General features: G+C 32.3%; 1 protein-coding gene across 3 annotated transcripts in view; it reads left to right on the plus strand.

Moving 5' to 3' along the window:
- LOC129975033 (adenylate cyclase type 3-like) overlaps nucleotides 1-13705 on the plus strand; it is a 376283-nt gene that overhangs the window by 328244 nt on the left and 34334 nt on the right. For all 3 annotated transcript variants that reach the window (XM_056087897.1, XM_056087899.1, XM_056087898.1), the window contains 4 exons: nucleotides 1687-1784; nucleotides 2987-3148; nucleotides 7666-7753; nucleotides 12493-12609. In XM_056087897.1, the coding sequence (XP_055943872.1) occupies nucleotides 1687-1784; nucleotides 2987-3148; nucleotides 7666-7753; nucleotides 12493-12609 (465 nt within the window). The remainder of the gene's footprint in view (nucleotides 1-1686; nucleotides 1785-2986; nucleotides 3149-7665; nucleotides 7754-12492; nucleotides 12610-13705) is intronic.

The raw sequence follows: 13705 nt of genomic DNA on the forward strand, positions 1-13705 counted from the left end.
TTAAACATGTATTCTAATTCATGGGATAAATTCTAAGGACATACAAAAATTTATAATAAAGAAACTACTTCTCAGAAAAGCTAAAATGCAAACATTATTATTATTCTGAAATGTCGAATGTATTATAGGCACTAAAATGTAAGCACTCAAATCTTTTGCATTGCATTTTAGAAAATAATAACAGCCTCAACTTGTATTCTAATTCACTGTAATTCTAACGACATTTAAAAGTTTATTATCAAAATAACCTCGAATAAGAGAAATTCGTGTTATGATACTTATAATTCAATTATATTTGACTCGCTACCTGCTACAATAAACAATTCTCAACATACAAAAATTTCTACCATAACGCATGTAACTGCCAATGTACCCGATAGATTCAATTCCCATTCTCAAATAAGCTCCTAATTGGATGTTCGATTTGACAGGCCGCCCACCGAACAAATCGAGACTCAATTAGAGGAGGCAGATCGGATGAAATCTCGTAATTGATTGGATTGTCAGCTAAGCAAAGATTGGCACGTTGTCCGTGCACCGAGAAATAAGTCTGCCAATCAAATTAATTCGCATAATTAGGTTTCCGACTTGGCACTGCTTGGCTGGATGCGGTAAATAGAGCTTTTAACGATATTAATAATAGGAGAGGCACATGAGTTTTGGCATAAGCGGGTATTTAATGCCAAAAGTCGTTAGGCTACTATGTGAAGCTAGTTCTGGAGGATTGATATACAGTATTCCAAAATTTCGAATTTTTTATATTTTTTTTTTATATTATCATATACCAAATATACAAAGAAAAAGTAATGTAATAATCAAAAAATTTGAAATCGAGGTTTTGATGGATCTTTGTGTTTCAACATATTGTAAGTCCAAAAAACACATTTTGGAATTAATTCTATCTGCCTGAAATATGATAATTCAAAAATGCCTGTAAATAAAAAGATGAAATTTGTAAAGTGATCTTTACAAATTTACGTCATCTCTTTCCACGACTCAATACACGACTGACTGCAGCTTGAGACTGCCGGCATTTTATAGTTCTTGTAAATGGACAGAGAAGGTTCTGGAACAATCAGACATATTTAGGTTTCTATTGGTTCAATTCTGAAAGTTTCCAATATTATCTATTTTGTCCTCCAAATTTATCACCAAGTTTGTTGCCAACCCCCGAGATCACTGATTGTTCATCCGATCAGCATCATAAGCTGACAGCTGATCGTAAAATGGTCTTTCCATTAACTGAACTAAGCGTTCTGGGAAGCAACATTATAAATTCAACAATATGGAGAGGTACCTGAAAACAAATTTCAACTAGAATTTTTAGATGCAATAAATGCATATTATAAAAGAACCTATTGGACGATGAAATGAAGGACGTAAACTCAATAGGTGCTTCAGTGTATATTCCGTGTTAAGTAAGAAAGATATATCGCTTGTTCTTATTTGACGTTTCTTGGCAGGTTTTAATTTCCTTTTAAATGCTTGAAGATTTGGATTTGTTTGGATTTTCCTGGCTCAAGAGCCATGGTTTTGATTATGCTGCGCCAAACTAAGGTTAAATGCTTGAAGAAATCAAAGCTCTGTAAATTAGATTGTATTCTTCTTGCGTATGCCGCGTCATTTAAGCTTATGGAATATTCTTTTTAATGCTATTTCTCTGTTAACAGTCATTTATTCGAACAGGACGAGACGTCCAAGTTGACTGGAAATGGCGAGAAGAATTTCGAAGAAGACTACAAAGCAAGACTGCATCAAGAGCTTTTGGGAAGAGAAACAAAAGGGTGAGTTGAGATAAATTAGTTATCACCTTTTATACGAAGTTTTAAAGTCTGGTAATCGTCAAAAAGTTCGAACTCGAAATTTTGATGAATATTTACGTTTTTGAGCTCCTAGAATTCGAAGAAAACATTTTTGGAAAATGTCTATTTATGTGTGGCAAAGATAACTCAAAAACGATTTGAGCTAGACGGATGAAATTTGGTATACTGTGTTTATACCGAATTTGTAGATTTCTATCAAATTCTGAGCAAAATCCACTCAGAGGAAGTTTGTCTGTCCGGCTGTTCGAATATAAGTCAACACGATAATTACAAAACTAAAAGAGCTAGAGAGAATAAACTTCGGTTTAGCATCTATAGTGTAGACACATATTAAATTTGGAGCCACATCGAAGAAGGGGTTGACTGTCTGTCGGCCTTACTTTCAGGAAGATGTAAACCGTTCAAAACGCGATGGCTTAAATGCATCAAATTGGGTATGCGATTTTGTGACTGAAGTGTAGCTTTGTGCCAAATTTTTCGAAAAACGTGTCTAAAGCACAAATTCGATTTTCGCGCCAAATGGCTAATATTTCGTAACTATTGTATGTCAGTGCCATGCAAAGCGTCCTATGGGTTACTATCTTTATTAAAGTAAATGTGGGAAAGTTTTGGAGGACCACTTCAGCTGGTTTATTATAATTTTGAGTAATCCTTAACAACAACCTTAAAATCTATAAAATTGCAATGGATTATCTATTACATAACTGAGTTATAAAAAAAAAAACTTTGAAATTTAAATAAAATTTTACAAAAACTTTCTTTTCTAATTATAAAAAGTATAAATGAATAACCATTGTCTCTGCATTTAGAGATAATTTTAGATAAATTCAGAATCAGATATCGATTCGATTTTAGTTAGTTGCCGAGTTACAAAATACTGCTTCTAACTAGTCATTAAGCGCCACTCTTTTCAATTGGAAACCCACTCGAATTTGAATCGATCCAAAACTGAAAAATCTTTGAAAGAAAAGAACAAGCGGGAGGAATTAAAGCATAAATGAGTCTTTAACGCGAAACGCTGAGCACACAAATTTAATTTGGTTCCGACTGAGTCAACAGGGCGTTTGCGAGGAATTTCCATCCCGAGTCGCTATTTGACTTGGAAAACTTGGACTCCATCTATTTGACTTTCCAAAGAGGCCCTAACTTTTTCTCTTTTTCAGGCACATCAGGCAGCAGGCCAACCCCCTGACACTCTTCTTCAAGGACCCGAAATTGGAAACGGAGTTCAGGAAGATCAAAGACACCGTCAGTCTCGTCTCGATTTCGGGGCTCCCCGTCATTTCGATTTTTTGCACGGTCGCTTATTTCTTAGTCATGTCAGGGTGAGTTTGAACTCAGAGTATCGGATTTTGATAAGAACGGAAGATTTCGTTTTATTTTAGAGGCACTGAAACAGGTAAATTTTAATGCCGAGGTAATGTATTTATTAAAGCAGCGGTATTCAGCTTTAAAGTTTATCTTTAATCTTATCTTAATCGGTATTTCATTGAGTTGACAGATATTAAAAAAGAAACTATTGTAATTCAAATATATTGTACCAATTTTTGTGACCTCAAAGCGAATTTCGTGATTAGTTGCATGCACTTCTCCTTAAAAAGGGGTGGGGAAGAGCTTTACTGATTTTTTTTTCTCTATGTATAAACTCCTTGTGTGCCAACAAGTATACCACAAGGCTTACAGATGTAAGTCAGTACGCAATTGACAGTAAAATAAATTTCAAATATAAGGTCGCAGGCACAAATGCAAAAAAAGAAGGAAGAAAAATAGGGAAAACAAGTAGATACACAAACAAAAGCAAAAATGAAACAAAATTGCTCACATAGAAACATACAGTAAATGATATAAACAATTGAATAAGCATGATCAAATAAAATATACAAAATACAAATACAAAAGTATATATGCAAATATATGTAGGCAAACACACTAAAGTAAAATTTAAATCATACGGGGAAAAGTACTGTTAATATATGTACAAAAGGAAATGAAAGAGGATTTACACTGTACAAAGGCAGATAAATCAGGAGGCCAGGCTATATTGTTCTTTTGAAGGCAGTTCCTGAGTTTTCGTCTTTCCGAAATGAACTTGGTGCATTCAAATATCAGATGCTTGACATCCTGAACTGCACCACTGTAGCACGAACATCTATCAGTGGGCGACAAATTGAATCATTTTAAATATGCTTTAAAGTTTCCATGCCCAGTCAGAAGCTGGATAAGCTTAAAATTTGACTCAAAGTAGTTAGCCCTTAGGCGTCTTTGTATGGATGGAATAAATTCCTTGGTGAGCTGCGCATTAGTCGATGCTTGATATTAAGAATTCCATTCAGATAAGCTTTACGGATTTGTTTGGCTTTGGAAGATTATTACAGAAATATTTTATAACAAAAATTAATTTGAATAATAATTTACCCTTTACCCTAGACAGGTGACTCGCACTCACCACGTGATTTAATGCCGCAGCTCGAGAGGTGACTCTCGCTCATCACTTTGGTGTGGAAATTCGATGCGTGGCGATAATTATTGTTTGTTTTTCAAAAAACTTAGCATACATTTGAAATATCGCGTATAGGCTTAAAGATTAATAAAGTGTATGAATATAAAATTTTTATACACTAAATTGTGTGTGCAATCATTTTAAATTAGAGGTAAGAAATTCACTAAGAGCATTACAAAACGACTCGAGTTGTTGGTTTGTCCGCGCGAAAACGGCCTCGAGGATAAAGGGTTAATAATAACTTTTTATCGAAAAATTTGACGCCATGTTAAATTATAAATCTGGATTATTTGTAACGACTTTTTTTTTTACATTTTAATAATAAACTCCTTGTGATATAAGGATTAAAAGTACTTGTACATTAACCACATGTTTGTGATTAATCACCAAAAAATTGTTAAAGATGTCATATTTACTGCAACTAGTCATGGATCGTCAATTTCATGTTAATCTTTTATCAAGATTTCATGTTAATCAATTGACTATGTTCGCTAATGACATACGTTTAAATTATAAATGCGTCAATATCATGTAGTTTAGTCAAAACTTCGCCAATTGTATTTAGTTAATACACTAGTACCATATTAGACATATTCCTCTACTTAAAGAAAAAAAAATTTAAGTAGCAAAAATAAAAATAAAAATATCACAATGTTTGCAAAACGAGCAGACAAATAGAGTTTTGGAAAATCTTTTTCGCTAATCCTTCCCAATGTGTTATTAATAAAACAGCATTTTTGTATTATCCGCATGCCATTGATGAACTTCTGGCTTAACTGTATGCCATTGACGGATTTTAAGCGTAACTGCATGCCATCGGCGAACATAGTCAAAACTTCGCCAAATGGTTAAAAAATTGTTTAGGATGTAACTCACTTACTTGACATGACAACTTTGAATATTTTTTTGATGATTAATCGCTTGCTGCAATAAACATGCCACTTTTGGTGATTAATTATTGGCATATACCCAACACACAAACATCAATAAAATTCAATATATATACATAAATATAAATAAATGTCTTCCATGGTATGAAAGAGCATATTAACGTTAATTTTAACCTATAATTACCATTAAGAGTGAAGAAATAAAAACTAAATTTATTGTCTTTCACATTTAAACATACTTACCTTTAGAATTTTCTTCACTAGAAACAGATTTCTCAGCACTGAAACGGTGGGGCTTTAAAATTAATGTCCGGTTTCTTGTCAAACATGAAAAACTCGCTCCAAACTACAAAAAAATTTCGCCAAAAGCTGACCGTCCTGGACGGCTACTAGAAATTGTAACAAAAAGCATTTAGGGTTGCAATAAAAATAATCAAGATTGTATTAGTCAAAAAAAAATCATTCATCCCCACCCCTGAAATATGCAACTTTGTATCGAACATACATTGATCTTAGTGGACTATTAAAACTTTCATAACAAAATTGCCTCAATTTTATTTCATTTTTTTTTTTCTCCTAACCATATGATTTTTTTTCCTTTTCCTTCCCCGTCTTTTTTTTAATTCATTTCCTTCCTCTGTACCCATGTGAATCACTTTTACACACATTTAACATTTTAATCGCCATGTGAAGCATATATGTCTCAGAGGTAATATCTTAGTTTCGGTCGTATGGATCACATATATTCCATATAAAATCCTGTGCTTCGTTTTCCGTAGCTCAGGAACGGTTTATACTCGCCATATATACATGCATAAAAAAAACTGCTAAATCATAGCCTAGCAAACGAAAACAGATCTCATGTTTATGATACGATTTTTATTTGTGTTATTATCATTATCTTCTGAGATATTTGTTGAAGAAACGCTTGCAACAAACTAATAAATTTCAATGATATTCACAGATAAATCTTTTGCCAAAATTTATATAAACTAAAAAAAAAAAGATTTTATAAGTAAGATAATATTTATTTTTTTCACTGGCCACTTGAATGCTAATTCATTATTTCTCAATCTGACAAAATTTATAAATCGTTTGCAACAAACTAATTTAATTCGATGATAATCGCAAATAAATCGTTTGCAACAAACTAATTTAATTCGATGATAATTACAAATGAATCATTTGAAGCAAACTAATTGATTCCAATGATAATTTCAAATGAATTGTTTACAACAAACTAATTGATTCCAATGTTAATCACAATAAATCGTTTGCAACAAATTAATTGATTCCAATGATAATCACAATAAATCGTTTGCAACAAACTAATTTAATTCGATGATAATTACAAATGAATCATTTGAAGCAAACTAATTGATTCCAATGATAATTTCAAATGAATTGTTTACAACAAACTAATTGATTCCAATGTTAATCACAATAAATCGTTTGCAACAAATTAATTGATTCCAATGATAATTTCAAATGAATTGTTTACAACAAACTAATTGATTCCAATGTTAATCACAATAAATCGTTTGCAACAAATTAATTGATTCCAATGATAATCACAATAAATCGTTTGCAACAAACTAATTTAATTCGATGATAATCGCAAATAAATCGTTTGCAACAAACTAATTGATTCCAATGATAATTTCAAATGAATTGTTTACAACAAACTAATTGATTCCAATGTTAATCACAATAAATCGTTTGCAACAAATTAATTGATTCCAATGATAATCACAATAAATCGTTTGCAACAAACTAATTTAATTCGATGATAATCGCAAATAAATCGTTTGCAACAAACTAATTGATTCCAATGATAATTTCAAATGAATTGTTTACAACAAACTAATTGATTCCAATGTTAATCACAATAAATCGTTTGCAACAAATTAATTGATTCCAATGATAATCACAATAAATCGTTTGCAACAAACTAATTTAATTCGATGATAATTACAAATGAATCATTTGAAGCAAACTAATTGATTCCAATGATAATTTCAAATGAATTGTTTACAACGAACTAATTGATTCCAATGTTAATCACAATAAATCGTTTGCAACAAATTAATTGATTCCAATGATAATCACAATAACTCGTTTGCAACAAACTAATTAATTCCAATGATAATTACAAATTAATCGTTTGAAGCAAACTAATTGATTCCAATGATAATCACAATAAATCGTTTGCAAAATTTAATATAAAATCAAACGGACAAAAATAATGTTTTTTACTGTTATATTAGTTTTTATAAATGAGATACAAAAAGAATATATTTGAAATAAGTAATTTTCTTTATTTTTGAAATGTTATCGGAATTTGCGAAGTAACCTTCTATAAAATTACCAACTGTTTATATGATGTTGCATTTAGAAAAAGGAAAGAGAAATCTAGCACCTAATTATTTTATTTTTCGCATCTCATCCACAGGAGCATCTTCGCAATAATATGTCTTCCCTCTGGGGCTCTACTGTTGACTATCATTGCTCTCATAACCATATGTCCCGCCGGTTTGGAAGTAAGTGGCATTTCTTATCGATCTGCTAATATATAATAAGCAGTTGCGTCAAAAGAATCGTATCTTATCATAATACAGCAAAATCTCGATTATCCGAGCTGATGGCACCGTAATCGCCTCGGATAGTCAAGAACTCGGTTAACTGGAATTATATTGTGAAGCATGTCTTTGTCTATTTAAGATACAAATTGAATTTTTAGATACTATAAACGACATGCTAGGGATTAATCGCCAAAAAACTCGCCAAGGATGACACGATAGATTCAGTAAAAATGCTATATTTACGCCAAATGTTAATATTCCGTAACTATTGTACGCCAATGCCAAGCAAGGCGTTCTCAGGCAAGTTTATTAGAGAGTATGCGAGAAAGTTTGGGGGAGGTCACTCCCACTGAGGGATATTTTTTCTGCAATTAATTGTCGAATTACAACTGTCAGTTACAAACGAAAATCAATACGAGGATTTCAGACGCTTCATTTTACCTTTTACAGTTACATTTAATTCAATGCTTCGCTAATCAACGGAGATGCAATATAATATTAGAAATGCTCTAGAGAGGTCTTGCCGTGTCACCAAAAATTCTATTCTATGTAAAGAAATTATAAAAACTCTATTCAGAAAAAAAGATGTAAAAGAAATAAAGAAATAAGCGTCAAATAGAAAGTTAAATCAAGCGAGAAAATAGGCTTAACCATCGACAGTTTCATAATTATTATGACATAATTTCGAAACTATTATCTCACAAAAAAAATGCATTATATTGAAAAATTACCTTTCTAATTACATCAGTTTCATTTCTGTACATTTTTTGTTTAATATTTTTAATTTAATTTAATACAATTTGTAACAATGTGTTTAAATTAGAAAGGTACTAAATTATATAGAATACTGGTCGCCAAGGGCGACCAGTATTCTATATAACAGTATTTAATTAGACTTGAAGGCATTTTCATCACGAGCAACGTTTGTAAATCAACTCGTTGAATTATAATTTACATTGGCTCATCAAAAGCTTTATGGTAATAATATTACTTCCACGATAACGATTATATCAAAATAACTTCAGCATATTTTACAATCTTCATCCCCTGCCGACAGCATATGAACTCTGTCAACAGCAGATTATGTCCGCCGGCTCACATAATCTCCAAATTCAGGATAATAGAACGTGTTATATCTACAAACGGAGGTTGCTTTCACGTATGTCCAGCGGGCACTGGACCGCATCTGAAGTGACGTTTTGACCATCTGTCCGCAGAGAGCATTTGCTATAATGCAGAAGTCCTGTCAACAGCTGGCTTACTGTATCCCTAGATAGCACTTCAGTCAGTTATTGAAAACAATTCCTATTCCAAATGTCCCAACGCCATGTCTTAAAAACATATGCAGTGGAATTAATTTGGAAATTCAACTAAATGAGAAATGCAAACGATTTCTGCAATGTTGTCATTTAGATAGATAGAATTTCAACTGCGATTCGAAATGTTTACATTTTATTGATATAGTATTTTATCATAAACAATATGAATGCATATAGATTGAACCCAATGTCAATTCTGCATTTTCTAAAAAAAATGTTCAAATTCCATTCTTTCTATATCATCCCTATAAACATATTTCAAAAAGTTCCCAACCCACATCTTTTTTTAAAAAAAATATTCAAAGCTTATTGGTTTCTACTGTTTGATATAGATGGATATGATTTAAAGTTTTTTTTTTTTTTTACTTCAAAAATGTGATTTTAATATTATATCCTATTTGACATGTCATAGATATACAATAGAATTTTTGGAATGAAATTTTAAATTTCTTGGACTGCATGACTTAAATTTCCAGCTATCGTAATATTTTGCTCAACATTGTACAATATTGTTCAGTATTATATTATTCTATATTCAACAATATTGTACAATATTGCGAATACTGTTTAACATTATATAATATTGTACAATATTGCGAATACGGTTTAACATTATATAATATTGTACAATATATGTGTGCTACTAGGGCACAGACTAGGGCTGCATGACTTAGCTCCCCGGGTAGCATATCATGTTGTAAAATATTGTGCGATATTATATTATTCTATATTCTGCAATATTATTAAATATTGAAAGAAAATTTTAATATTATATAATATTGTACAATATACAGTGGTGGCCAAAAGTGTGGACATTTTTTGAAAGTTTCATGTTTTTCAACTTTGCGTGCTTGTAGAATATATTAATTTTCACTTAAATACAAATGTTTATATATCAAATTGAAGGTAATTTAGTGTAAAATTTAATAACAAAAACAGTATTATAATACCTGTATTACAAAAAAAGTTACGCTCATTTTAGTAGAACAAACAAACACAAATCGTTTTGAATAATGACGTGTTTTGCAATAAAAGCGTACTAGCCAATCACAAACACTGTTCTGAGGACCCCATCAAATGTCTGTAACTATAGTTTAGGTTATTTGGTATGTAAAATAGTTATTGTTGTGGAAATATTTTGCGGAATGAGGCATACAAGTACAATTAAATAGAGTATTGCTGTTTTTGAATATTTTAAGTCTTTTTTTCTAATTAAACTAATTTTAAACAATGTCACCAACAAGAAGAACTGATTGGACATCTACAAAAAGAAGCCGAATTGTCATATTGAGAGAAATTGTCCTGTCTTATGCTGAAATTGCAAGACAAGTTGGTGGTTCAGTGACTTGTTCTGGTGTACGAAAGTTCTGTTTACGTTATGAAAAAACGAAATCAGTGGAAAATAAGGCCAAATCAGGCCGAAAAAAGTGCACAAGTGCTACTGCCGATAGAAAAATTAAACGGCTATGCCTTCAAGATAGAAAAATTTCATCAGATGCCATTAGATGTTAAATGAATGCAGCGGGTATTGCAGTAAGTTCAAGAAGAAGGTTATCAGGATTTAGACTACAAGGTAGAATTCCAAGGAAAAAACCATATTTAAATCAAAAGCAACGCGAAAAACGAGTTAAGTGAAAAGAACACATTAAATGGTCAGAAAATCAATGAAAGCAAGTAATCTGGAGCGATGAGACTAAAATATCGCTCTTTGGTAGTGATGGTAGAAAATATGTGAGACGTAGAGTAGGTGAAGGACTTCATCCTGATTGCATTTAAGCAACTATAAAAACTACAACAAATGCCATGATTTGGGCATGTATTTCTGCAGATAGTGTGGGCCGAATTCAAGTGATTGATGGCATCCTGAATGCCAAAAAATACATCGAAACTGTCCTGGAACCAAAATTGATACTTTCCGTCAGGGATTTCTTCCCCAACAAATCACCATTTATTTTTCAGCAGAATTCAGCTCCATGCCACACAGCAAAAGTATCCAAAGCATGGTTTCAAAATAAAGGCATAGATGTATTACCATGGCCAGGAAACAATCCTGATCTCAATCCAATTGAAAATTTGTGGCGACGTTTGAAAATTCTTGTACGACAAAAACGTCCATCCAATAAAAGACAACTTATTGAATCTATAATTGATTCTTGGCACCATGTTATTCCGAAAGATGAACTCCAAACACTCGTTCACTCGATGAAAATACACTGTGAAGCTGTCTTAAAAAATAAGGGTTATCCTACTAAGTATTGATTGTGTAAGTAGCACTTTAAAAAAATGCAAATCTAAGATAGATCTTACTAAAATGAGCGTAACTTTTTTTTGTAATACAGATATTGTAATACTGTTTTTGTTATTAAATTTTACATTAAATTACCTTCAATTTGCTATACAAACATTTGTATTTAAGTGAAAATTAATATATTCTACAAGCACGCAAAGTTGAAAAACATGAAACTTTCAAAAAATGTCCACACTTTTGGCCACCACTGTATATGTGCTATTAGGGCGCAGACTTAGGTTGCACGAGTTTAGACTTATTTGTTGGATGATTCTCGAAAGTGTTTTTGCATCATTTTACTGCGTCAAATTTGCGAAACTATTTGCAAGGCACCTGATAATAGCTGACTAATTGTATTTGTTTTAGTTTGTGGATATGTTTTTCAAATCCACGTCTGAGTGAGATGTTGTTTTAACAAGTCTTCTTTTTTTCTCTCCTAATGATGTAGATATTATAACAGAGTTAAAAAAGCGTGGTGTTGTCTTGGATTTCATGATATTCCTTCTATTGTACAAACACACAGAAATTTCTATCTATAAAACCAGAAAGGTTCCTCAAAAGTCAAATTGCTGACACCGTACTTGTTTGGATTGACGTGTATATTTGGATCTTGATTTTCGTAGAGATCGTATGAACTAGAACCCTTGAACCAGACTTAGATCCTTGATACTAACATTCCATTTGAAAGCAACACTATTTTACGACAGATATCGCAATATTGAACCGCGGTCAGATGATGAGGACGGCACCTGAGCCATTCGATACAAATAGACTACAAACATCTTTAACCACAAGCATTCATATTTTAACTGTTGAATACATTTGAATGTGGCAAAGAATATGGGAACATTCCATGCAGACTTATCAATGCAATCACTTATTCAATTAATTGTTATTTTTAAATTATAAATGAGACATGTTTATTGTTATTATTTATTTTTTTCTGTTTTTTTAACATAGCCTTAGCAAATTTTGCTTATTATTTTGCCATCACCTTATGTATAATTTACAAACTACTAAAAATAAATAATGTAATGACATTTTTGTTGTAATAAATTTGTGTTTTTAAATGTTCGTTTTCTTTCCTTTAGGTAGGTCCCCTAATGCTGAGAAGGATGGGTTACAAATTCATAGAAAAACCAGGTTTGAGACTGGGCATCATTCTAATCATGGTCATTATTTGGTGTGTTGTCCACGTTATGTCAACGGTAAGGTTTTATTATTGTATATTAATGACTTTTACAAATAAATTTTGCATTTAGGCTTATGCCAACATCCTTCTAAATTTCCTCTGTGCAACTTAAACATCATTCAAACAAACATATAAATGTGGATTTCAAACCTCCCTTAGTTATATCCTTCAGATCCGCCGTCGCTTCTCGCTGCACTTCTTTGGAACTTGCGAATAGTTACTTTACAAGAAAATTTTTCATCTGATAAAAAAAAGTAACTCGATAGGAGATTAGGAGTGTAAACTGATAGTTTAAAACTACAATATGAAATGCTGGCAGGTAATCTGACCTCGAAGGGATTTACGAATCGATGCATTATCGTAATGGAGAACCCACGACTTTAAATTCCAAACGTCAGGCAGCGAACGTCTTGATCAATCTTATAAACTCTTAAACGCTTAAAGCGTCTTTTTTTTACATCCTGTATGACCGTGACAATGGGAAATTTCTTGTAATTGCAACCTCCTTGCTATTGAAAAAAATCTCGTTTTCAGAAGATTACTCTTTTCAGAAAATGTTTGAGGAGATCAACCCTCGTTGGTTCGTAAACGATTTCCTGTTGTCCGTGAAATTCTATTATTGTAAGAATTGATGTCACAAAGTTTTTTTTACCCCTTCCTGTTATCCCCCCGGGGGCACCTCGAAATGGGGATGAAAAACTTCCGGCATGGTGGTTGGTTCTCGTCATCCTGAAGGGTACACAAAAAGGTTGGGGTCTGGCTAATCCCATAGATGACGGGACGTACTTTCTGAGGGAGGTGTGCCGTGGCCTTAAAACTCAACCACAGTTACCGCCAGTATTGCTGTAGTGGCGGTCCGGTCATTCAGTTATTTTATTCGTGTGTCTTCGGGCGGGTCAGAGAGTCAGTGAAGTGACTTACCTTTTCCTATTAAAGAAATGCATGGCACTTTTTGGCTGCATAGGAAGTCAAATATTGTTCTATAGATTTAAAGTTTGTTTTATATGCAGGTATTGCTTTTCTGAGGAAAATTCAAGATTTAAAAAAATCTTAATGCATTGATATTTTTAACATATGAAAGTTCGGTATATAAAGATTCTTTTGTAAATTTA

The sequence above is a fragment of the Argiope bruennichi genome, chromosome 7, assembly GCF_947563725.1.
Source record: "Argiope bruennichi chromosome 7, qqArgBrue1.1, whole genome shotgun sequence".
Classification (NCBI taxonomy): Eukaryota; Metazoa; Arthropoda; class Arachnida; order Araneae; family Araneidae; genus Argiope; species Argiope bruennichi.